Source organism: Protomyctophum bolini (genome assembly GCF_963924005.1).
Source record: "Protomyctophum bolini genome assembly, chromosome: 23".
In the NCBI taxonomy this organism is placed as follows: Eukaryota; Metazoa; Chordata; class Actinopteri; order Myctophiformes; family Myctophidae; genus Protomyctophum; species Protomyctophum bolini.
Genome location: NC_137884.1, coordinates 11,326,805 through 11,351,236, shown reverse-complemented (window position 1 = coordinate 11,351,236; position 24,432 = coordinate 11,326,805). Strand labels below are relative to the sequence as shown.

The following is a 24,432-nucleotide window of genomic DNA, read 5'->3' as shown; positions in this document are numbered from 1 at the left end:
CGGTGTAAGGCCCCGTCTAGCTTTTCTTAAGGGACCAGCGCCATATACTTTATCTTTTTGTGTGTTTTATCAACAGAACCTAGTAAAAAATGGCTAGTGCTGCAAGTAATGTACTTGAGTACAATTTGGAGGTATTTGTTGAGTATTTCTAATTTCCAGTGCTTTTACTTCTACTTCACTACATCTCAGACATCTCTACAGATGTATTTCTATATTGCAGTATTGATACTTTTACTTAAGTGAAACATTTGAGTACTTTTTCTACCACTGGTTCTCAGGTGGCTTAGTGGTAAAGTGCCTGCCCACCACCACAGAGTCTGGTTCCCTCACGAGGGAACAAGGCCCAGAGATACTTGGAACACTCCTTCACATGGGTTAAGAACCCATGATTCTCCACTTGGAGTGGGCAATCCACCATGCTGTATCTGGCCTGGGGAAAGAAAAGAAAGGCTGCATCTTCCATAATCCAACTGGAACATGCAGCAACAGCCTATCCAGCAGAATGAGTTGAATCCTGGGTTTGGCAGAGAGCGTGGTCAGCTGACCCGGCCGTATATACCCCATCAGCTTTCACCATTAGACTCACCCAGTAATCCCACGCCGCTCTGCCTCACAAAGCTAATCGCAGATTGTGGCTTTAATGTCCTCTAATCTAATCTGGGACAATAATAAAGGATTTATGGGACATGTCAAGGTTCCAAGTATGGCTTTAAGGGGCCTTATCGCTGGGATTGAGCCCAGCCCGGGTGGCTGGCGTTGGGCTACACTCCAGTGGGACACAGAGCTGGTTGGCCGAGCTGGGTCTTCTGAACTCCACTCATTGCTGAGCATCAAAACAAACAAACCTATAGATTTTTGGTGGTTTCTTTCCAATTGGTATTATTCTCCTCCTCGTTGCCTTATGTGTTGTTCTCTAGTGGCTACTTTACTTTATTTACCTCTATCACAATGAGAACTAAAGGTTTGAAAGAAACAATATTTTATTACCGGTATATATATTAAACTTTTTACTTGCATCTTAATATTCATGTTATAGTATAAATTAATCCTTTTTGGGGGGACCCACTTGCAATATCTTCATGGCCAGACAAGTGGGCCCAAAGTTTGGGAATCGCTGTTCTACGTGTGTGTGTGTGTGTGTGTGTGAGTGTGTGTGTGTGTGTGTGTGTGTGTGTGTGTGTGTGTGTGTGTGTGTGTGTGTGTGTGTGTGTGTGTGTGTGTGTGTGTGTGTGTACACATGTGCGTGCATGCCTTTGTGTGTGTGTGTGTGTGTGTGTGTGTCTTGCAGGTGTGTGAGAGTCAGAAGGTGGTGATATTGGATTTGTGTACAGTGGCCCAGCGTGTGGAGATTGTCAACCCACAACCACTGGTAGAAGAGGAGAGGAGAAACCAAGAGCTAACCAATGCATCCATAAATGCCCCCACTGAAAACAGGTGTGTGTGTGTGTGTGTGTGTGTGTGTGTGTGTTAGCGTTAGCGCGTGCATGCATCTGTTGTTGGGGGGGGGGGGGGGGGGGGGGGGGGGGGGGTGCATGAGTACGCTGATTTAATTATTATTCTATACATGTTTCTAGCTATATATTATGATATAGAATATCTTGGTGTTGTGTTGTCTGTCTTGTACCTTTCATTTTACACACTGTAACCTTGTGAGCTTGTAAATCTATTTTCGCCATTGCTGTACACCAAATTTCTGTACAACTAATTATAATACAGGGTTAATACAGGTCAAATCAGACTAAACAATTTAGTCAATTATGAAAAATCTATTTGAATGTCTTTCCGTGTCGATTTGTTGACATAAGAAATTACAAAAATGCATACTGTATATCACAAAATAAATAAATAAACCTACTTATCAATTTTTTATTTAACTCCCGGAGCAAGATTACGTCAGTTATTGATTCTAATAATAATAATAATAATAAAACTTTATTTGTATAGCACCTTTCATGACATGAAATGCAGCTCTCCATTGCTTTACAGAGCAATGGAGAAAAAAAAAAAATTAAAGTCATAAACATTGAAAAACAAGAGCAGTAATGCAATACAGTGAGGACATGAATAACAAAATAGATCAATTAAAAGCAAGGGTGTAGAAGTGTGTCTTGAGCTGTGCTTTAAAAATGTCTACAGAGTCAGACATTTTCTAAATATACTTTTTTTTTCTCGGTTAGTTGCCTGGATCTGGGCTCGTTCACTGCTGTTCATTGCAGCCTCCCAGCTCAGCAGCCTGACACGCTGACTCCGGAACCCAACAAGGGGACGAGGGAGGAGGCTCCTGAGGCGGAACAGACACATCAGCGGGAGACGCAGAACCACTTTGATTCCTACAACCAGCTAGCGGTAGACGACATCAAACACAACAACAACAACAACAACATGGTGGCTGGTAAGCATTAGGGCCAGCAGCGGCCGTCCCAGTCTCTCCACACTTGGAGCTTTACTTGATGAAGTTATACCTCAACGCATTGACTGCCAACAGCCCCATCTAGTGGTGGCTCAGTTATATAACTCTATGGGCGAGACTCTTAGATTGAAAGCCGATTTGTCCGGAAACTGCGAATCAGGAAGTAAAAATATGCTATGTAACTGCGATTGTCATTTAATCCACCCCAAAACATACTTTTTGTAAACTAGAATCATATAGTTTAGAGAAACAAGCCGCAAATCAAGCTAGTTTTGATCCAAAAAGAAAAATCCGAGATATCACGATACTAAAAACTGCGTCCGCATAGATGGCATAAGCCAGCGGAATTTCCATTGTTTGTTTTTTTACCGCACCGGGAACCGTAGTGATATGAACACATACAGGACACGGTTGATCACCGTAATCAATTGATATTTAAAAAAGGCGACCTCGGCGCCCGGGGCCTTTGGAAAACAGGCGATGTCGGTGTCAAGTGAGTTGACATAGTTTTTTCGGGGGAGTGCATGTGCTTGTTTTGATTCAGGCCACGTTCTGTGTATGTGCAAGGTTTTACAAGAAATGCATGATTTTATTTTTATTTTTTAAATCACGTCCTTAGCGAGGCCTATGAGACCTGTGCGGTAAGTGCTTGCATCGAGCAGCCGATATAGCTTCACACATCGACGAGTCTAAATTGGCCGCAGTGGGCAGAATAAGTCGTTACATGAACAGAAACGAGTGCCCGGTCCGTCTCAGTCACAGGGATGGGGACATTTTTCTTTCTTTCTCTTATTGATTTCATTCTTAACCACTTAAACCCCCATCATTCATATCATGTGGGGAATATTGGCCCAAAATAGCAGATGAACACAGTGCTGCCTGTTTTGATTACAGCAAAATTAAAATGCCCTCCATCATCCGTTGTTCTCCCGTCACCCCGTCACAGCAGGCAACACATTGTTGTGTGGGGTCAAGGTGATCATTATTCCTCCTTGCCTGGAGGTATTGACTTGGCGTGCATACTGTATGTTTGCTCAAGATAGAGCCTCTCTCTCCAGTCTCCAAGACATGACAACCATTCCTTCTCATCCTCTCACCCGCCTTGTGTAAAGCAACTTTGAGTACATAGGAAAATATGAATCTGAGTTATTATTATCATCATCATGATCATCATCATCATAGCGGCCCAGTAAACCAGAGCAGGATAAAAACGAAAAAGAAATTAATGTGAACAATGTTAAAAAAAGGGAATATCAACAAAACATATCTGTTTATTGTACACAATGCAATATTGAATGCAATGATATGGTGTGTCCTGTAAGCCCATGTGGGCTGGGCGCCTTTGGTGCATGACACGTGTGTGTGTGTGTGTGGGCGTGTGTGTGTGTGTGTGTGTCGCGTCGCCCTCCAGCTGCAATTGCGAGTGTGCGCTGTGTGCAGGGCACACTACTGAGTTTAAAAACACAGCTGAAACATGAAGTGGAGTCTGTCAACTCCCGCAATTTCCTTCTTCCCATATTGCTATAACCCATCGTTTTTGTCATTTCGTCATTTTTTTCAAATCCTCAAAAATGATGAAAAACGGCGCGCTATAGTATGCCGTACGATATGGGCTATAGCCCACGGTCCAAAATGATGAGAAACGAGGCTAACTTTTTTTTTCAAAATTTCAAAAAACATGGGCTATAACCCATCGTTTTTGTCATTTCGTCATTTTTTTCAAATCTTCAAAAATGATGAAAAACTGCGCGCTATAGTATGCCGTACGATATGGGCTATAGCCCACGGTCCAAAATGATGTGAAACGAGGCTAACTTTTTTTTTCAAAATTTCAAAAAACATGGGCTATAACCCATCGTTTTTGTCATTTCGTCATTTTTTTCAAATCCTCAGAAATGATGAAAAACGGCGCGCTATAGTATGCCGTACGATATGGGCTATAGCCCACGGTCCAAAATGATGTGAAACGAGGCTAACTTTTTTTTTCAAAATTTCAAAAAACATGGGCTATAACCCATCGTTTTTGTCATTTCGTCATTTTTTTCAAATCTTCAAAAATGATGAAAAACTGCGCGCTATAGTATGCCGTACGATATGGGCTATAGCCCACGGTCCAAAATGATGAGAAACGAGGCTAACTTTTTTTTCCAAAATTTCAAAAAACATGGGCTATAACCCATCGTTTTTGTCATTTCGTCATTTTTTTCAAATCCTCAAAAATGATGAAAAACGGCGCGCTATAGTATGCCGTACGATATGGGGTATAGCCCACCGTCCAAAATGATGTGAAACGAGGCTAACTTTTTTTTTCAAAATTTCAAAAAACATGGGCTATAACCCATCGTTTTTGTCATTTCGTCATTTTTTTCAAATCTTCAAAAATGATGAAAAACTGCGCGCTATAGTATGCCGTTCGATATGGGCTATAGCCCACGGTCCAAAATGATGAGAAACGAGGCTAACTTTTTTTTTTTTAATTTAAAAAAACATGGGCTATAACCCATCGTTTTTGTCATTTCGTCATTTTTTTCAAATCTTCAAAAATGATGAAAAACTGCGCGCTATAGTATGCCGTACGATATGGGCTATAGCCCACGGTCCAAAATGATGAGAAACGAGGCTAACTTTTTTTTTCAAAATTTCAAAAAACATGGGCTATAACCCATCATTTTTGTCATTTCGTCATTTTTTTCAAATCTTCAAAAATGATGAAAAACTGCGCGCTATAGTATGCCGTACGATATGGGCTATAGCCCACGGTCCAAAATGATGAGAAACGAGGCTAACTTTTTTTTTCAAAATTTCAAAAAACATGGGCTATAACCCATCGTTTTTGTCATTTCGTCATTTTTTTGAAATCTTCAAAAATGATGAAAAACTGCGCGCTATAGTATGCCGTACGATATGGGCTATAGCCCACGGTCCAAAATGATGAGAAACGATGCTAACTTTTTTTTTCAAAATTTCAAAAAACATGGGCTATAACCCATCGTTTTTGTCATTTCGTCATTTTTTTCAAATCCTCGAAAATGATGAAAAACGGCGCGCTATAGTATGCCGTACGATATGGGCTATAGCCCACGGTCCAAAATGATGAGAAACGAGGCTAACTTTTTTTTTCAAAATTTCAAAAAACATGGGCTATAACCCATCATTTTTGTCATTTCGTAATTTTTTTCAAATCCTCAAAAATGATGAAAAACGGCGCGCTATAGTATGCCGTACGATATGGGCTATAGCCCACGGTCCGAAATGATGTGAAACGAGGCTAACTTTTTTTTTCAAAATTTCAAAAAACATGGGCTATAACCCATCGTTTTTGTCATTTCGTCATTTTTTTGAAATCTTCAAAAATGATGAAAAACTGCGCGCTATAGTATGCCGTACGATATGGGCTATAGCCCACGGTCCAAAATGATGAGAAACGAGGCTAACTTTTTTTTTCAAAATTTCAAAAAACATGGGCTATAACCCATCGTTTTTGTCATTTCGTCATTTTTTTCAAATCCTCAAAAATGATGAAAAACGGCGCGCTATAGTATGCCGTACGATATGGGCTATAGCCCACGGTCCAAAATGATGTGAAACGAGGCTAACTTTTTTTTTCAAAATTTCAAAAAACATGGGCTATAACCCATCGTTTTTGTCATTTCGTCATTTTTTTAAAATCTTCAAAAATGATGAAAAACTGCGCGCTATAGTATGCCGTACGATATGGGCTATAGCCCACGGTCCAAAATGATGAGAAACGAGGCTAACTTTTTTTTCCAAAATTTCAAAAAACATGGGCTATAACCCATCGTTTTTGTCATTTCGTCATTTTTTTCAAATCCTCAAAAATGATGAAAAACGGCGCGCTATAGTATGCCGTACGATATGGGCTATAGCCCACGGTCCAAAATGATGTGAAACGAGGATAACTTTTTTTTTCAAAATTTCAAAAAACATGGGCTATAACCCATCGTTTTTGTCATTTCGTCATTTTTTTCAAATCTTCAAAAATGATGAAAAACTGCGCGCTATAGTATGCCATACGATATGGGCTATAGCCCACGGTCCAAAATGATGAGAAACGAGGCTAACTTTTTTTTTCAAAATTTCAAAAAACATGGGCTATAACCCATCGTTTTTGTCATTTCGTCATTTTTTTCAAATCCTCAAAAATGATGAAAAACGGCGCGCTATAGTATGCCGTACGATATGGGCTATAGCCCACGGTCCAAAATGATGTGAAACGAGGCTAACTTTTTTTTTCAAAATTTCAAAAAACATGGGCTATAACCCATCGTTTTTGTCATTTTGTCATTTTTTTCAAATCTTCAAAAATGATGAAAAACTGCGCGCTATAGTATGCCGTACGATATGGGCTATAGCCCACGGTCCAAAATGATGAGAAACGAGGCTAACTTTTTTTCCCAAAATTTCAAAAAACATGGGCTATAACCCATCGTTTTTGTCATTTCGTCATTTTTTTCAAATCTTCAAAAATGATGAAAAACTGCGCGCTATAGTATGCCGTACGATATGGGCTATAGCCCACGGTCCAAAATGATGAGAAACGAGGCTAACTTTTTTTTTCAAAATTTAAAAAAACATGGGCTATAACCCATCGTTTTTGTCATTTCGTCATTTTTTTCAAATCTTCAAAAATGATGAAAAACTGCGCGCTATAGTATTCCGTACGATATGGGCTATAGCCCACGGTCCAAAATGATGAGAAACGAGGCTAACTTTTTTTTTCAAAATTTCAAAAAACATGGGCTATAACCCATCGTTTTTGTCATTTCGTCATTTTTTTCAAATCCTCAAAAATGATGAAAAACCAGAGCAGGATAAAAAAGAAAAAGAAATGAATGTGAACAATGTTAACAATCGGCTTGTTTTGTTGCCCAGCTTCTAATTGAATCGCCTCTCTCCCTCTCTTGTCTTGTTTCTTTTCTCTCATTCCCCCTCTCCTCCCTGCAGCACAGACGTTGACCTTGGTGAACAGTGACACGTGAGCCGCTATCAGCCTCGCGGTCCTCGACGGCGTGTCCCATAGAGCCCAGAAATGTAGCCGGCCTGCGCCACGCATGCTCCATGGCTCCCTGCGTTTACAAAACTACTGTTAACAGAGAGGATGACTGACGGCCGTCTATACAGTAGGCTACAGACTGATCTGCGGGCGCTCGGGCAGGCAGACATTATATAAAGACAAAGGGGCAGAGAAAAAAAATATCCTTAGGAACTAGTGTTAGAGCAGTGATTCTCAAATTTCAAGGACCCCCAGTGTGATAATGCATGGGCCCCTATTTTCGTTCCTGAGACCCCAAATAACACTGTAAAACCCTCAGTGTTAATTCAACTGAGCGTATACAAATTAAACCTAATGGACCTGTAATGGTACGTTTTGGATCTATTTGGTACCCTCTCGGGATTACAGACGCAAAAGGGTCCAATCAGCTCCGAATCCTATCAATCATTTAGCTGGGGACCCCCCCCTGGAATCCCCTCAAGGACCCCTAGGGGTCCTCGTCTCACGTTGAGAACCACTGTGCTAGAGGTTTAGTAGCTGCTTCTATACACACCTACTATGTCCCATAGTTTCAACACTAACCATGATGCCAAAATGTACCACCCCACCACACACGAACACAGATACCACCATAAAGACTTATTATTATTGATTGCTTATTATGAATACGGTATTACATTCATTTATTATTATTCAAGTATTCTACTGATCTATGGGGGGGATTAGTTATTTTTGAGTTGCTAACACTGCTGGGGATGAGTGTACAGTTGTATATATATATTCTAGGAGCACTTGAGGATGGGCTAAGCACCAAACCAACACAACATGCAGTGCTTCACTTTCACCCCAAGGTGGCAGCCCCTGTCAACCGCACTTCAGTTTGAACTGTACCAATTCTATTATTTGTTGTTGTTTATTTTGTTTTAAAAAAAAGAAAAACTTGACCAGAGACTCCCCTGATATTATATTTTCACATCTTTTTGCACCACAAAAAGAAAAGAAGAAATCACAGATGGTTTTAAACAGGCAAGCTGTTTATTGTCGGATTATACAGTACATATATAAATATAAAATTATATATGAACATAAAGAAGAATTTGTACTTCCACACAGATGCCACTTCATGCTGCTGTTTTTTGGAAAAAGAGTTGAGTATTTTAATGAGGTTGTTACCTATTTATATATTGTGAGGATGCTCTGAGAATCCTGACAACGCCAGGTTGACGATACATAAAGTATATGAATGTTATGGATTATTAGTCTGCTTTTTCAAATGTATTTCCTTCCCTTTGGTTTACATGACGTAAAACGATATACCGTAGAGAGGCTATATGGAAAAGAGCGTTTTGTCTGAATCTGTCCAAGTCCTAGGTGGAGAAAAGTCAGAGAATAGCACATGTACAAAGCAATAAGTAGGATTTTGGAACGCCAGGACTTAAAAAGAAAAAAAGAAAAAAAAGTATTGTGTAATTTATGTACACAATAAAAATGAGCAGTGGATATTATAACTAAGAGGTTATTATTAAATATATTAGAGTCAATATGCAAAATGTTCATATCCCATCTGTTTTATATCATGTGAAATAAATGTTGATGTTCTTAAATTATCGTCTGCTTGTGAATGAATTATTTCCTGATTGCTTACATGATTTATATCATTTTTCGTGCAAAACTAATGCTTGGAATGGATGCATTATAATGAAAACGGAAAATAAAACACATTGAGCAGGGCACTGCAGGGAGTTGAACCCCGTTCCGGTAAACCAGAAGTACCAGTACCAGTGCCTTAGCTTTTGTGTAAAATTTAGCAAATTGCGGAGTGTTTAAAAAAAGAAAAAATTGGCGTAGTATTGCCGAGGAATTCCTGAGTATTACGGATAAATTGCGGAGTATTTCTGAGGAATTGCGGAAATTGCGGAAATTGGAAATTGCGGAAATTGAGAAATTGCAAATTGCGGAAATTGTGGAAATTGCGGAAATTGCGGAAAGCGGAAATTGTGGAAATTGCGGAAATTGCGGAAATTGCGGAAATTGATGAAATTGAGAAATTGCAAATTGCGGAAATTGCGGAAATTGTGGAAATTGCGGAAATTGCGGAAATTGTGGAAATTGCGGAATTGCGGAAATTGCGGAAATTGAGAAATTGCGGAAATTGCGGAAAGCGGAAATTGTGGAAATTGCGGAAATTGGAAATTGCGGAAATTGCGGAAAGCGGAAATTGCGGAAATTGCGGAAATTGAAAATTGCGGAAATTGCGGAAAGCGGAAATTGCGGAAAGCGGAAATTGCAAATTGCGGAAATTGCGGAAATTGGAAATTGCGGAAAGCGGAAATTGGAAATATTGGAAATTGCGTAAAATACAACACATTGAGCAGGGCACTGCAGGGAGTTGAACCCCGTTCCGGTAAACCAGAAGTACCAGTACCAGTGCCTTAGCTTTTGTGTATTCAACTATTAAATCACACAGCATGTTGCATCCTTCTCAATGTTGCTTGCTTAATCGTTCGTTTGATTTATCCATACATCGCCCTGTGTGTGTCGCGAACCGAAACAGGTAATCACACAGCATGTTGCATGCTTCTCAATGTTGCGTGCTTAATCATTTCATTTATCCATACATCGCAATTGCGCGTGTGCGAGCATGTTGCATGCTTCTCAATGTTGCCTGCTTAATCATTTCATTTATCCATACATCGCAATTGCGCGTGTGCGCTGAACCTGCACACTCATGCACTATCCATTCCATGCACATTATTAGTCGCCTATATTTACTACAGTAGACTATGCCTACACGCTGGCCCCAGTGTGTGTGTGTGTGTGTGTGTGTGTGTGTGTGTGTGTGCCCCTCCACCATCAACTTCAAAGAACTTTATTTTTCCTTTCGGAAACTTCTTTTGTGCATCACACCAAACCATGATGTGATGTTGAAGGTCATTATGGATTCTACAAAGGACTTGTAGAAGGCCTGCAGGATCGATGGTCGGACCTGAAGCTTCCTCATCTTCCTGAGGAAGAACAGCCTTTGTTGACACTTGGAGTGAATGTTCTCCGCGTTGGTCTTGAATGTGAGCTTATGGTCGATGGTGGTGCCGAGGTATTTGTACTCTTCGACACGTTCTATTGCCTGGCCATTTATCTCTAGGGCCAGAGGTGGAGTGGGCGGGCCCTGCCTAAAGTCCACCAGCAGCTCCTTAGTTTTGCTGGGGTTTAGGTCCAGGAAGTTGTTATTGCACCACTCAGCAAAATAGTCCATTACCCCAATGATGCGGTTATTGGTGTTGGTGGTATCGACAATAACCGTGTCATCTGAATATTTTATGAATAGCATGTCAGGGTCTGGGCTGCTGCAGTCATCTGTGTACAGGGTGAACAGGACTGGTGAGATGACAGATCCTTGTGGTGCCCCGGTGGACACAGTCCTGTTAGAGCTGTAGTTTCCATTGAATCTGACGGTCTGGTGTCTGTCTGTGAGGAAAGACAGAATGAGCAGTATGAGGTGGGAGTTGACATTCATCCGGAGGAGTTTCGCGCAGTTTTTCATAATTTTTGAGGATTTGAAAAAAATGACGAAATGACAAAAACGATGGGTTATAGCCCATGTTTTTTGAAATTTTGGAAAAAAAAGTTAGCCTCGTTTCTCATCATTTTGGACCGTGGGCTATAGCCCATATCGTACGGCATACTATAGCGCGCAGTTTTTCATCATTTTTGAAGATTTGAAAAAAATGACGAAATGACAAAAACGATGGGTTATAGCCCATGTTTTTTTAAATTAAAAAAAAAAAAGTTAGCCTCGTTTCTCATCATTTTGGACCGTGGGCTATAGCCCATATCGTACGGCATACTATAGCGCGCAGTTTTTCATCATTTTTGAAGATTTGAAAAAAATGACGAAATGACAAAAACGATGGGTTATAGCCATGGTTTTTGAAATTTTGACAAAAAAAAGTTAGCCTCGTTTCACATCATTTTGGACCGTGGGCTATAGCCCATATCGTACGGCATACTATAGCGCGCCGTTTTTCATCATTTTTGAGGATTTGAAAAAAATGACGAAATGACAAAAACGATGGGTTATAGCCCATGTTTTTTGAAATTTTGGAAAAAAAAGTTAGCCTCGTTTCTCATCATTTTGGACCGTGGGCTATAGCCCATATCGTACGGCATACTATAGCGCGCAGTTTTTCATCATTTTTGAAGATTTGAAAAAAATGACGAAATGACAAAAACGATGGGTTATAGCCCATGTTTTTTGAAATTTTGAAAAAAAAAGTTAGCCTCGTTTCACATCATTTTGGACTGTGGGCTATAGCCCATATCGTACGGCATACTATAGCGCGCCGTTTTTCATCATTTTTGAGGATTTGAAAAAAATGACGAAATGACAAAAACGATGGGTTATAGCCCATGTTTTTTGAAATTTTGAAAAAAAAAAAGTTAGCCTCGTTTCACATCATTTTGGACCGTGGGCTATAGCCCATATCGTACGGCATAATATAGCGCGCCGTTTTTCATCATTTTTGAGGATTTGAAAAAAATGACGAAATGACAAAAACGATGGGTTATAGCCCATGTTTTTTGAAATTTTGAAAAAAAAAGTTAGCCTCGTTTCACATCATTTTGGACCGTGGGCTATAGCCCATATCGTACGGCATACTATAGCGCACCGTTTTTCATCATTTTTGAATATTTGAAAAAAATGACAAAATGACAAAAACGATGGGTTATAGCCCATGTTTTTTGAAATTTTGAAAAAAAAAGTTAGCCTCGTTTCACATCATTTTGGACCGTGGGCTATAGCCCATATCGTACGGCATACTATAGCGCGCCGTTTTTCATCATTTTTGAGGATTTGAAAAAAATGACGAAATGACAAAAACGATGGGTTATAGCCCATGTTTTTTGAAATTTTGAAAAAAGAAAGTTAGCCTCGTTTCACATCATTTTGGACTGTGGGCTATAGCCCATATCGTACGGCATATCGTACGGCATACTATAGCGCGCCGTTTTTCATCATTTTTGAGGATTTGAAAAAAATGACGAAATGACAAAAACGATGGGTTATAGCCCATGTTTTTTGAAATGTTGAAAAAAAAAGTTAGCCTCGTTTCTCATCATTTTGGACCGTGGGCTATAGCCCATATCGTACGGCATACTATAGCGCGCAGTTTTTCATCATTTTTGAATATTTGAAAAAAATGACGAAATGACAAAAACGATGGGTTATAGCCCATGTTTTTTGAAATTTTGAAAAAAAAAGTTAGCCTCGTTTCTCATCATTTTGGACCGTGGGCTATAGCCCATATCGTACGGCATACTATAGCGCGCAGTTTTTCATCATTTTTGAAGATTTGAAAAAAATGACGAAATGACAAAAACGATGGGTTATAGCCCATGTTTTTTGAAATTTTGAAAAAAAAAGTTAGCCTCGTTTCACATCATTTTGGACTGTGGGCTATAGCCCATATCGTACGGCATACTATAGCGCGCCGTTTTTCATCATTTTTGAGGATTTGAAAAAAATGACGAAATGACAAAAACGATGGGTTATAGCCCATGTTTTTTTAAATTTTGAAAAAAAAAAGTTAGCCTCGTTTCTCATCATTTTGGACCGTGGGCTATAGCCCATATCGTACGGCATACTATAGCGCGCCGTTTTTCATCATTTTTGAGGATTTGAAAAAAATGACGAAATGACAAAAACGATGGGTTATAGCCCATGTTTTTTTAAATTTTGAAAAAAAGAAGTTAGCCTCGTTTCACATCATTTTGGACTGTGGGCTATAGCCCATATCGTACGGCATACTATAGCGCGCCGTTTTTCATCATTTTTGAGGATTTGAAAAAAATGACGAAATGACAAAAACGATGGGTTATAGCCCATGTTTTTTGAAATTTTGAAAAAAAAAGTTAGCCTCGTTTCTCATCATTTTGGACCGTGGGCTATAGCCCATATCGTACGGCATACTATAGCGCGCAGTTTTTCATCATTTTTGAAGATTTAAAAAAAATGACGAAATGACAAAAACGATGGGTTATAGCCCATGTTTTTTGAAATTTTGAAAAAAAAAGTTAGCCTCGTTTCACATCATTTTGGACTGTGGGCTATAGCCCATATCGTACGGCATATCGTACGGCATACTATAGCGCGCCGTTTTTCATCATTTTTGAGGATTTGAAAAAAATGACGAAATGACAAAAACGATGGGTTATAGCCCATGTTTTTTGAAATGTTGAAAAAAAAAGTTAGCCTCGTTTCTCATCATTTTGGACCGTGGGCTATAGCCCATATCGTACGGCATACTATAGCGCGCAGTTTTTCATCATTTTTGAATATTTGAAAAAAATGACGAAATGACAAAAACGATGGGTTATAGCCCATGTTTTTTGAAATTTTGAAAAAAAAAAGTTAGCCTCGTTTCACATCATTTTGGACCGTGGGCTATAGCCCATATCGTACGGCATACTATAGCGCGCCGTTTTTCATCATTTTTGAGGATTTGAAAAAAATGACGAAATGACAAAAACGATGGGTTATAGCCCATGTTTTTTGAAATTTTGGAAAAAAAAGTTAGCCTCGTTTCTCATCATTTTGGACCGTGGGCTATAGCCCATATCGTACGGCATACTATAGCGCGCAGTTTTTCATCATTTTTGAAGATTTGAAAAAAATGACGAAATGACAAAAACGATGGGTTATAGCCCATGTTTTTTGAAATTTTGAAAAAAAAAGTTAGCCTCGTTTCACATCATTTTGGACTGTGGGCTATAGCCCATATCGTACGGCATACTATAGCGCGCCGTTTTTCATCATTTTTGAGGATTTGAAAAAAATGACGAAATGACAAAAACGATGGGTTATAGCCCATGTTTTTTGAAATTTTGAAAAAAAAAAGTTAGCCTCGTTTCTCATCATTTTGGACCGTGGGCTATAGCCCATATCGTACGGCATACTATAGCGCGCAGTTCTTCATCATTTTTGAAGATTTGAAAAAAATGACGAAATGACAAAAACGATGGGTTATAGCCCATGTTTTTTGAAATGTTGAAAAAAAAAGTTAGCCTCGTTTCTCATCATTTTGGACCGTGGGCTATAGCCCATATCGTACGGCATACTATAGCGCGCAGTTTTTCATCATTTTTGAATATTTGAAAAAAATGACGAAATGACAAAAACGATGGGTTATAGCCCATGTTTTTTGAAATGTTGAAAAAAAAAGTTAGCCTCGTTTCTCATCATTTTGGACCGTGGGCTATAGCCCATATCGTACGGCATACTATAGCGCGCAGTTTTTCATCATTTTTGAATATTTGAAAAAAATGACGAAATGACAAAAACGATGGGTTATAGCAATATGGGAAGAAGGAAATTGCGGGAGTTGAGAGACTCCACTTCATGTTTCAGCTGTGTTTTCAAACAAAATGATGAGAAACGAGGATAACTTTTTTTTTCTAAATTTCAAAAAACATGGGCTATAACCCATCGTTTTTGTCATTTCGTCATTTTTTTCAAATCCTCAAAAATGATGAAAAACGGCGCGCTATAGTATGCCGTACGATATGGGCTATAGCCCATGGTCCAAAATGATGAGAAACGAAGATAACTTTTTTTTTCAAAATTTCAAAAAACATGGGCTATAACCCATCGTTTTTGTCATTTCGTCATTTTTTTCAAATCCTCAAAAATGATGAAAAACTGCGCGCTATAGTATGCCGTACGATATGGGCTATAGCCCATGGTCCAAAATGATGAGAAACGAGGATAACTTTTTTTCCCAAAATTTCTAAAAACATGGGCTATAACCCATCGGTTTTTGTCATTTCGTCATTTTTTTTAAATCCTAAAAAATGATGAAAAACGGCGCGCTATAGTATGCCGTACGATATGGGCTATAGCCCACGGTCCAAAATGATGAGAAACGAGTACAGTGAAGTTGGGGATGAACGAAGGAAAGTCTGGCATTAAATGATAGAGAACACCTCACACACACATAGTTTCCTTTCGTGGCTGTTTACATTCGAGGGTCGCCGGTCCTCTCGAACGGAACAGTTTAACGTCATGCCCAGGACGAAAAGATATAGAGAAGACCAACATGACAAATAACAGCAGGAAGGCATGGGCCACAATCTGCCAGCCTATTCATCCAAACAGAACAGCCCCATCGAATTGTATTAAATAACGTCAAACTCACCAACATTGCAGCTGTACAGAAAGCTTGAATTATCCTCTATATCTACAATGTATTTGTTTAAAAAAATCCACTGTATAGACATGTTATGAGCTACTCTCTGACAAGAAACTCCTTGCAGATGATTTTTTTCCCTAAGTGTTGGAGTTCGGAAGTGCTTCGGAAGTAGGCCGGTGTGTGACCGAGGAGTACATTCTTCGAAAGGAGAGGTACAGTATGCCAATAAGGGGTCAGAAAAAAGCATGTACTCGTTTGTCACTCGCGCGAGCCCTAAGACTCCAATGCATTCTGTAAACTTCCAGTTCAGGCCTTTGTCAGTCTTCGCCAATAGAAGTCTAAGAGCCGCCATTGGACTGGCCCCTTGAAGTGACCGGAGATGTCGTAATTCTCTCATCTATATGACTCTGTGGCGGACAGAGTCATATAGATGGCCAGAAATACCTTTTTGGACGGCTCAACCCCGTTCTACCGATGCAGGGATATCCTGACCTCTTCTCAGAGCTAAAGCATAGATATGAGGTTTCAAACGGAGCTAGCTTATTGTATGTTTCCTGCAAACCAGGCATAAAGGGGCTGTATTTGGACATCTCAAGGAAGGCGTGCCGTCAGCAGTGGGCTCGAGCCTGCAGTGATATGCGACTGAGGGAGGCACTACATGTAGCTGAGTACTTCTAGCCGACTATAATCGATATCGTGCTAGCCGACGATTCAGTGCCATTAGAGTTACATGCAGATCGAATGAGACGTCAACATTAATTAACATATCAGTGGTTAGCCGAAACATGCAGTAGAATTGCCATTGTCTTTTTATTTGTAGACCAGGTTGAGACATTTGAACATCCCCAATCATTAAACTTACAGTAAAACGAAGGCATCTCTTTTTTTAAATGAACATTTTAAGTCCTTGTGCAAAGAAGCTAGTTTTGTTTTTTTAGGGATTTGATCTGTATGTGGCATTAAAAAAAAAAAAACATTATAGAAAGAACAACTCTGACGAGCATTCTCATTTCATGAAGATTCAGAAACTCTAAACATAATCGTCTCTGTCAGGTGGAAATCTCATGTGCAAAAGTGTTACTGTTCAGGATTCAAATAAAGAAATAGCAAAAGTAGCAGATCTACAAGCTCAAGCTTTCAAGCTTGTGGGTCTGCTACTTTTGTGTGATATCTGTAGTATGGACAAATAGGCGTTAATTTACAAATTAGGTTGCACAACATGACACCTGGTGGTGAAAAAAATGCTAGACCCAGCCAGCCAGCCAGCCAGCCAGCCAGGGACACATATTGGGTAATGGAGTGGCTGCACCACTCAAAAATAAGTTAAAATATGGAGATGGCAACAATATTAGGTATTGCTAATGTATTATAGTAACCGTCCACAGTACAGTATAGGATCACATCACAGGCATTCATATTTACACCTCAGCTCATGAAGAACAGCAGCCAAAGGTTTCTGTACAGCCCATTATATTGTTGCTGTCGAGCAGAGAAACCCCTTACCTACATATTGTAACCTTTTGTGTTTTTTCGTAAATTAACGCCCTACTTGATCATAGTACAGCGCCACACAAAATCATTAAAAGTATCAGATCTGAATCATATAATATAATAAAGTAACAGTTTTGGACAGTAACGGGTGTCCACCCAACAGAGACGATCAGATACCCACAGGCTTTCCCTTAAAACAGTGTGTCAATAACTGCTGTTGATCGACTAGATAAGACACAAAAAGTAAAGAAAAACACGCAAACAATCAAATCAAAAATCACCGATTAATATTCACAAATAAATACAAACAATTTACATGGAATACAAAAGACTGAATGATGTTCTGAATCCTGTACAGGAGTGTGCTTTTTCAATTTCAAGACAGACCACAGTCTTAGGTATACGCGACGGAATGTTTCCTTGTATCTTACAGATAAGTGGGTGATTGATCCACTTAATGTGAATCAAACCCATGTTATCATAATAAAATCAACAACTCTCTTTATGAATACAGTATCTTTGCTGAAAACAAGCTCACAACCCTGTGAGCTGTAGAGTGCCTCCTACCGCCAGTTCCCAGAACTTACCACACTTCTTACTTACTTACAAGCCATGCTACTCATACATTGAGTTAGCGGTGCCGGTAGCAACCCGAAACGTGCGATTAAAGGGGCGAGCGCCAAACCAACCGGGCTACAATGTGTACAGACACTCTCTTTTCTCTCAGAGTTAAATGAACATAAAGGACTTTTTTTGCTGTGAGGGGGTTTGGCAGTGACAGCTGAAGGAAAGCAGCAGCACATACAGTTACAGCAGTCAATTGGTCCCTGGTCGAGGAGAATACATATTTTACAGAATTATATCCTCTCAGCTCTGTGCAGAGAAATAATCACACCCACGGAGACAACAGTGAACTTTCCAGATGTTGCTGGAAAGCACTTCTTTTCTGTTTCGCATTGTTGGAAGTTGGAACAGAGAGCTGTTGGTTCCTAGCAGCAGCCGAATTCAACAGTATGCATAAGGAGATGTCCCGTGTGTAGATTGATTTAACCCATTATATTAAAAAAGGAAATTTATAATTGAATAAAATAATCCGTTTTTGGGTAAGAAAATCATACCATCTCATTACAGGTGCCAAACAAATTGTGATAATAGCAGATCTAAAAGCTCACAGCGAGACACCCTTGTACAACGAAGTATAAAACTCGAATCAATCAGACTATTACTACTACTAATTCTTGTCGATTACAAAATGCTTCTTGATTGGAAAAAAGTAATCGATAGAATAATTGCTGAGCATGACAAGGTAAAGCCAAGTGTTACTGTATAACGTGTCACTTACTTGACCTTACTGGAACTGCTCTCCAAGCTAACAATGGTTGTATCATGAAGTATAAATTAAGTGTGCATGTTTGAAGGTATGTTCAATTTCGATATGAGCTTACAGTATCTTGTAGCAAGTAGCAGCTTCTTTCCTCTCAGAAAGTATGGAAAGTATGGAGACCTTCAGGAAAGTTGAGACTTTAATACTTTGTGTGCGATAGCCTAATTGTTTTTAACCACCTAAGCCTCAATTTATACTTGGTTGAATGATGTACATAGCAGATCCTCAAGCTCACAACGCGTTGCGATACATTGCGAGCTTGTAAATCGGCTATTTTTAAATACTTTTTCTTTGCCCAGGTTGAAAGCGAGAGAGAGAGAGAGAGAGCCGACTGAGTGTGTATAAGTAGGAAAACAGTACCAGACCAAATAAGGTCTTTAAGACAATATTTTGACCTTATAGGGATCCAAAGGAGACACCAGTTTTACAATATTCATGTCCCTCAATTTCGGGGAGCTTCCTTTGTAACTGACTGCAGATCAGTGGACCGATGGTCCTTGGGCACTGCTCAGTGGATTGACTGTCCTCGGGCCCTGATCGGTGGTCAGCATCAGCGAACTCCGTCCTCAAACGAGCCCCTGGATTGCCAAATCTTCACTGTCCGATCACTGTTTAGCACGCACGCACACGCACACACACACACACACACACACACACACACACACACACACACACACACGCACAAAATTCAAATACATTTTGTTATATCAACACTTTGACTCCTGAACACGAGTTACACAAGTTAATTTGACTGTAGAAGACTTTTCCTCCTGTTCACGAGTTACCCGAGTTATGTTTTCAACTTTTCATTGTTTTTAATACGTTTTAAGGGCTTTCCACAGGACAGAGTGGGATAGGTGACAGGACCCACCAACGAAAGATCAATGGATGGACATTATTGAGGAACTGTATTCTATGGAAAAACTAACATTCATACTGAGACTACAAGAGGATAAATTCTATAAAAAATGGGAAAAGTGGAATCTCTTCTCTCAGCCTAGTGATATTGCAATAGAATTTCATTGAATGTTTATTGTAATATGAAAAATGCAGCCTTTTTTTCTTTAACTTTTTGTCCTTTTTCTTTCCCGTATTGTCTTGTTGAGTTTTTGTTTGTGTCTGTTCTTCCTTCAATAAAAATTAAGTGAAAAAAAAAAAAGATAACACAAACTCTAGACTTCCATTGTAAAGGTTTGAAGGTTAAATGTCTGTATTTATATGTCGACTCACTCGGATGCACTGAAGATATGACTGCTGTTGGTGGCCAGGCCGTTGATGGGACTGTCGTGTCCCCTGACGTCCCCTAGGGGTGCCAGAGTGTCAGTGTTCCAGAGTCGCAGGACTCCGCCTCTGCAGCCACTCAGCAGCATCATGGGGCTGCCTGGTACCATGGCCAGGGCACTCACCCAGTCCGGGGACAGCCCTGGGAGGCTGGACGACTGCTGCAGTGGGGCACAAGTACATACTAGGTTAGTATAGCGGTTAAGTGCATGTACACTGCTGTTTGAAGCGCTGGTTCTCAAAGTAGAGTCCGAGGACCCCTGTTGGACGTAGCGCGTGGAAGGAACACGTTATTCCAAACAGTTCCTCTCCCCTCCATCAGGCGCCCCGGGCTGGACCACTGGTGGAGAACCACTGCTCTATAACTCGTGCACACACACCTGTAGCAGTCGTTTGCTGGCCACGTCCCATTTCTTGATGCAGTAGTCTCTGGAGCCGCTGTACAGACTGTCTCCCTGCAGGAGCAGCGCCTCCATTCCGTCGTTATGGGCAGGCTCCATTGTGTAGCTGGGAGTGACGCTGCCCTGGGCCCCCTCTGTCACCTCAAACATCTGGACGCACACACACACACACACGCATGCACAGTTGCACACACACACACACACACACACACACACACACAAAATTAACCACTTAAACCCTATGTGTACAGTATATACTTCGTTGACCGGTGTGTTGTCCCACAGGGCTCTGCACCTGGCACACTCCGTTTTCCCACTACACCAACCGTGTCTTTGCCGAAAAGAGCCAGTTGGTATAGCGGGGAAAGCGCTCTACAAGCCGATCTACAAGCTTAGAGCGTGTCGTCGCAACGTGCGAATTGTGAGCTTGTAGATCGGCTATTTCTTTGCCATATCTTCGCCAATTATCACATGCCCAGAATAGGGATGCTAGGGTTCATGTGGTTATACAAATGTATTTCTATATATCTATGAGTGTGTGACTGTACACTCCTAATTGAAGCAAAATGTTACAACTATTAAACTTTGAGATGATTGAAATTTTGACAGTATGGTGTGTGTGTGTGTGTGTGTGTGTGTGTGTGTGTGTGTGTGTGTGTGCACACGCGTGCATGTCTTTGTGTGTCTTACTTTAATGTGGTGGTCTTTGGAGCCGGTCAGCACAGTGTCCTGTCCGTTAGCGATCTGATCCACGGTCAGACACATGACGGCTCCCAGGTGACCCGTTAGCTTCCCCGTAGAAACAAACCTAGACGGACGACACAAAACAACCAGCCACTCAAAACCTGTGGGCGGCGCAGTGGGGAAAGTTCCTGCCCACCACCATGGAGGTTGTGGGTTAGAATCCACCGTGGGTCATCCGGCTTTGTCGTGCGTCTACTGCACGAACACAATTGGTCCGGGCTTTGTCACTGCATATAATCCTATGGGCTGGGGGGGGGGGGGCAGCATCTGTCCGTAGGGTGTTTTGGGCGGGAAAAGAAGGCCCTACTACATCCTCCCGGTGGGGCTCCTCACTAGCAAGTGACTCAGTAGGGTACAAGAGCAGTGACAACACAGACATGTGTGGGGACACTGGGGAGGAATTAACAACCCCCTGGAGCGAGGAGCGGCATTTCCACCCACTCCACTCCGCTCGTATGCACTGACTGGAATAATGACTGAATTAGTGAGAAAAATGGGGTACAGCATAATTGGTTACTCTAATAATTAATTTTGCCCCTCTATCTCACCAGTTTACTCCATTCATCATGACCATACCAATGAATTGAAGGTGCATGGTTGTTGTGTATTGACGGAGTGACGGAGGTGTGTGAGGTCTTACTTGTGAAGGTCCCACATGCGGACAGAGTTGCTTGCCGCAGCATACAGGAAGGATCCGGAGGCGTTGAGAGCTATCTGGTTTATCTGACTCTCTCCTGGAGGGATGGACATACTCCTTAGAGACGAACAGCTGTCTCCTGGAGTCACCTGGCCAGAAGACCTGAAATACACACACACACATATCTAGGTTCATGGGTTTTTCTCCCTCATAAATGAACGCCCTACTTCATCACATAATAGTGTCACAATAAAGTACTGAAAATAGCCGATGTACAAACTTTTCTTTTAGTCTGTAGATCGGCTATTTTCACAATTTTAAAATGTTTTTTTTTTAAAGTAGAGTAAGTGATTTCACTTAATTCAAATATCACTTATTTCGTATGTGTTTCGTATTACAACATGTTTTGTTGTGATAATCCTCCCTACTATAGAGTGTGCTGACTTATAATGAGTTCCTCCCTGTCCCCAGTTAACCCCTGGGGTCAAAAAACCTTAGGTTTCGTTTTTGGTTCTCTATCCTGATTGGATGAAAGGCTGGGTCCCAAGGCAAAAACGAAACCTACGGTTTTTTGAGTGAAATCACTTACTCTACCTTTAAATAACGATAAAAAAATAACGGTTTTGGACATGCAAGGTTTCACTTTCCACCCAACAGCGACAATAGAGGGTATGCGTGTGACATCATCATTATACCCGGAAGTTATGCGGGAATGCCTACCGAGTGGCAAAAAACTACTTTCTGGCATTGACAGCCCATACATCCAAACAGAAAAGTCATATTTGATTGCATGATTGCAGGGGTTCCCAAACTTTTTTGGACCAGGTACCCCTTTTGGGGTAGATATTTTTCCAGGTACCCCCTCATCCTCGCAACACGGATAACAAATAAATGTATACGTCTAAATGTAGACGTTTAAATGTAGACGTCTAAATGTAGACGTCTAAATGTATACAGAAGTCTAAATGTAGACGTCTAAATGTAGACGTCTAAATGTGTACGTCTAATTGTAGACGCTAAATGTGTACGTCTAAATGTAGACGTCTAAATGTATACGTCTAAATGTGTACATCTTCTCTTATGGGGGTCCCTGGCATATCTTTTCAAATGGGGGTCCACGGGCTAAGTAGTGTCAATTTGAGGGTCCTTGACATGAAAAAGTTTGGGAACCACTGCTTTAAACACTTTAGCACTTTATGAACATGAACAAAATAGATGGGTCCCCCCTGGAACTCCCTCAGGTACCCCTGGGGGTCCCCGGACCCCACTTTGGGAACCACTGCATTAAATGACTTAAAACAACGTTAAATTCACTTGTGTTACTCACTTTGCCACTCGATTTGCCACTCGATCTGCCATTCACTTTATGCATGCGCATACCCTCTATATACTACAATATATTATTAGTAGGCCAGTAGCAACGGAACAATTATCAATAGTAATGCACTGTATTTTTCCAGGGGTACAGTGTGTTTGTATTTAGTACTGTATATGTACTTACGTGAGCGTGCGTATACACTTTGCAGAGTCTCGTATGTCCCAGACTTTGATGAAGGCTGTTGAGACGGTGAACACAAGACTGGAGCAGTACCTAACTCCAACAACAAACACAACCAGGGCCCATTAGAATCTGTGGAGCAGTACCTAACTCCAACAATAAACACAACCAGGGCCCATTAGAATCTGTGGCTGGACAATAGTGGTTCCTCTTTGCAATACTTGGTCAAGAGTTCTATTTAGAGTTCGTTTTAGGTCTCTAGCCCATTCTGGGCAGGAACCCATTTTGGTGTTTTACCCCTGCCGGGGGTTTTTCAGAAAACGGATTTAGAAGGCCTCAGGCCTAAATGGGCTAGAGCAGTGGTTTTCAACCAGTGGTCCTTGAGGGGATTCCAGGTGGTCCCCAGCTACATGATGAAGAGTTGGTAACCAAATGGACCCTTAGATATCTGTAACTCTTGAGAGTGTATAATGAAACCAAATGGGCCCTTGTCCATTTGGTTTCATTGTATGCTTCAAAAGTTAAATTATCGTTAAACATCTGCATGACTTAATTTACAAAATGTCTACACAATTAGAATGTATAAAAACACGTTATTTTTTTATCAACCGTTATCTCTCCTATGGTACCACATCAATACAGCATGGAAGATATTTCTTAGTTTTGAGCCGGAGAGGCTAAATCTTATCAAATGGTGGTCCCTGCTGAATAAATAATGGAGCTTGATATGAGAGAGATTGAAAAGTTGAGACCTTAATATAGTGGATAAATTGCACCAGTCCATTGATCTACGTTTGACTTAAACTGTTGACGTTTGGCATAGCAGTGGGCGTGGTTGTGTGATTCCACAGACACATCTGCCATTCATTTTTCCCATAATAGAGATTTACAGAAATATTGACATAAATTATTTTAAGGCTAGAATCAAGCCATCCAGGATCCTGGTGAATCATGACCATCAAATCTTTGATTATGTGAAGAAGAAAAAAAATGGTTTTCACAGAATCAAAGGTTTTAGGGTCTGCCGATTTTTCAGAGGAACCAGCAAACCACGGCCACTGCTATGCCCTATAGGCAAAAGGTTACAAAATATGACTGAAATACAGTGACGTACAAAGAAAAGCGCGTTACAGACATACAGGTACAGTAGATAGGTTACCTGACAGAGACTACACTGCTGGGGTGTTACAGACAGACAGGTACAGTAGGTAGGTTACCTGACAGAGACTACACTGCTGGGGTGTTACAGACAGACAGGTACAGTAGATAGGTTACCTGACAGAGACTACAGACATACAGGTACAGTAGATAGGTTACCTGATAGAGACTACACTGCTGGGATGTTACAGACAGACAGGTACAGTAGATAGGTTACCTGACAGAGAC

At 40.7% G+C, this 24,432-nt stretch overlaps 2 protein-coding genes across 15 annotated transcripts in view; one reads left to right on the top strand and one right to left on the bottom strand.

Annotated features, from left to right (window-relative positions):
- LOC308310954 (pleckstrin homology domain-containing family A member 5-like) overlaps positions 1 to 9,028 on the top strand; it is a 211,900-nt gene extending 202,872 nt beyond the window's left edge. For 12 of the 13 annotated variants that reach the window (XM_080757426.1, XM_080757431.1, XM_080757425.1 and 9 more), the window contains 3 exons: positions 1,289 to 1,434; positions 2,178 to 2,392; positions 7,376 to 9,028. In XM_080757426.1, the coding sequence (XP_080613552.1) occupies positions 1,289 to 1,434; positions 2,178 to 2,392; positions 7,376 to 7,410 (396 nt within the window). In that variant the 3' untranslated portion in view covers positions 7,411 to 9,028. The remainder of the gene's footprint in view (positions 1 to 1,288; positions 1,435 to 2,177; positions 2,393 to 7,375) is intronic. The other variant, XM_080757429.1, reaches the window with a different exon arrangement.
- A 7,087-nt stretch (positions 9,029 to 16,115) lies between these two features.
- Positions 16,116 to 24,432, bottom strand: part of LOC308310969 (kinesin-like protein KIF21A) — a 67,123-nt gene continuing 58,806 nt past the window's right edge. For both annotated transcript variants that reach the window (XM_080757457.1, XM_080757458.1), the window contains 6 exons: positions 23,050 to 23,139; positions 21,552 to 21,710; positions 20,858 to 20,975; positions 20,147 to 20,317; positions 19,716 to 19,927; positions 16,116 to 19,093 (listed from right to left, as the gene is read on the bottom strand). In XM_080757457.1, coding sequence (XP_080613583.1) covers positions 19,036 to 19,093; positions 19,716 to 19,927; positions 20,147 to 20,317; positions 20,858 to 20,975; positions 21,552 to 21,710; positions 23,050 to 23,139 — 808 coding nt within the window. In that variant the 3' untranslated portion in view covers positions 16,116 to 19,035. The remainder of the gene's footprint in view (positions 19,094 to 19,715; positions 19,928 to 20,146; positions 20,318 to 20,857; positions 20,976 to 21,551; positions 21,711 to 23,049; positions 23,140 to 24,432) is intronic.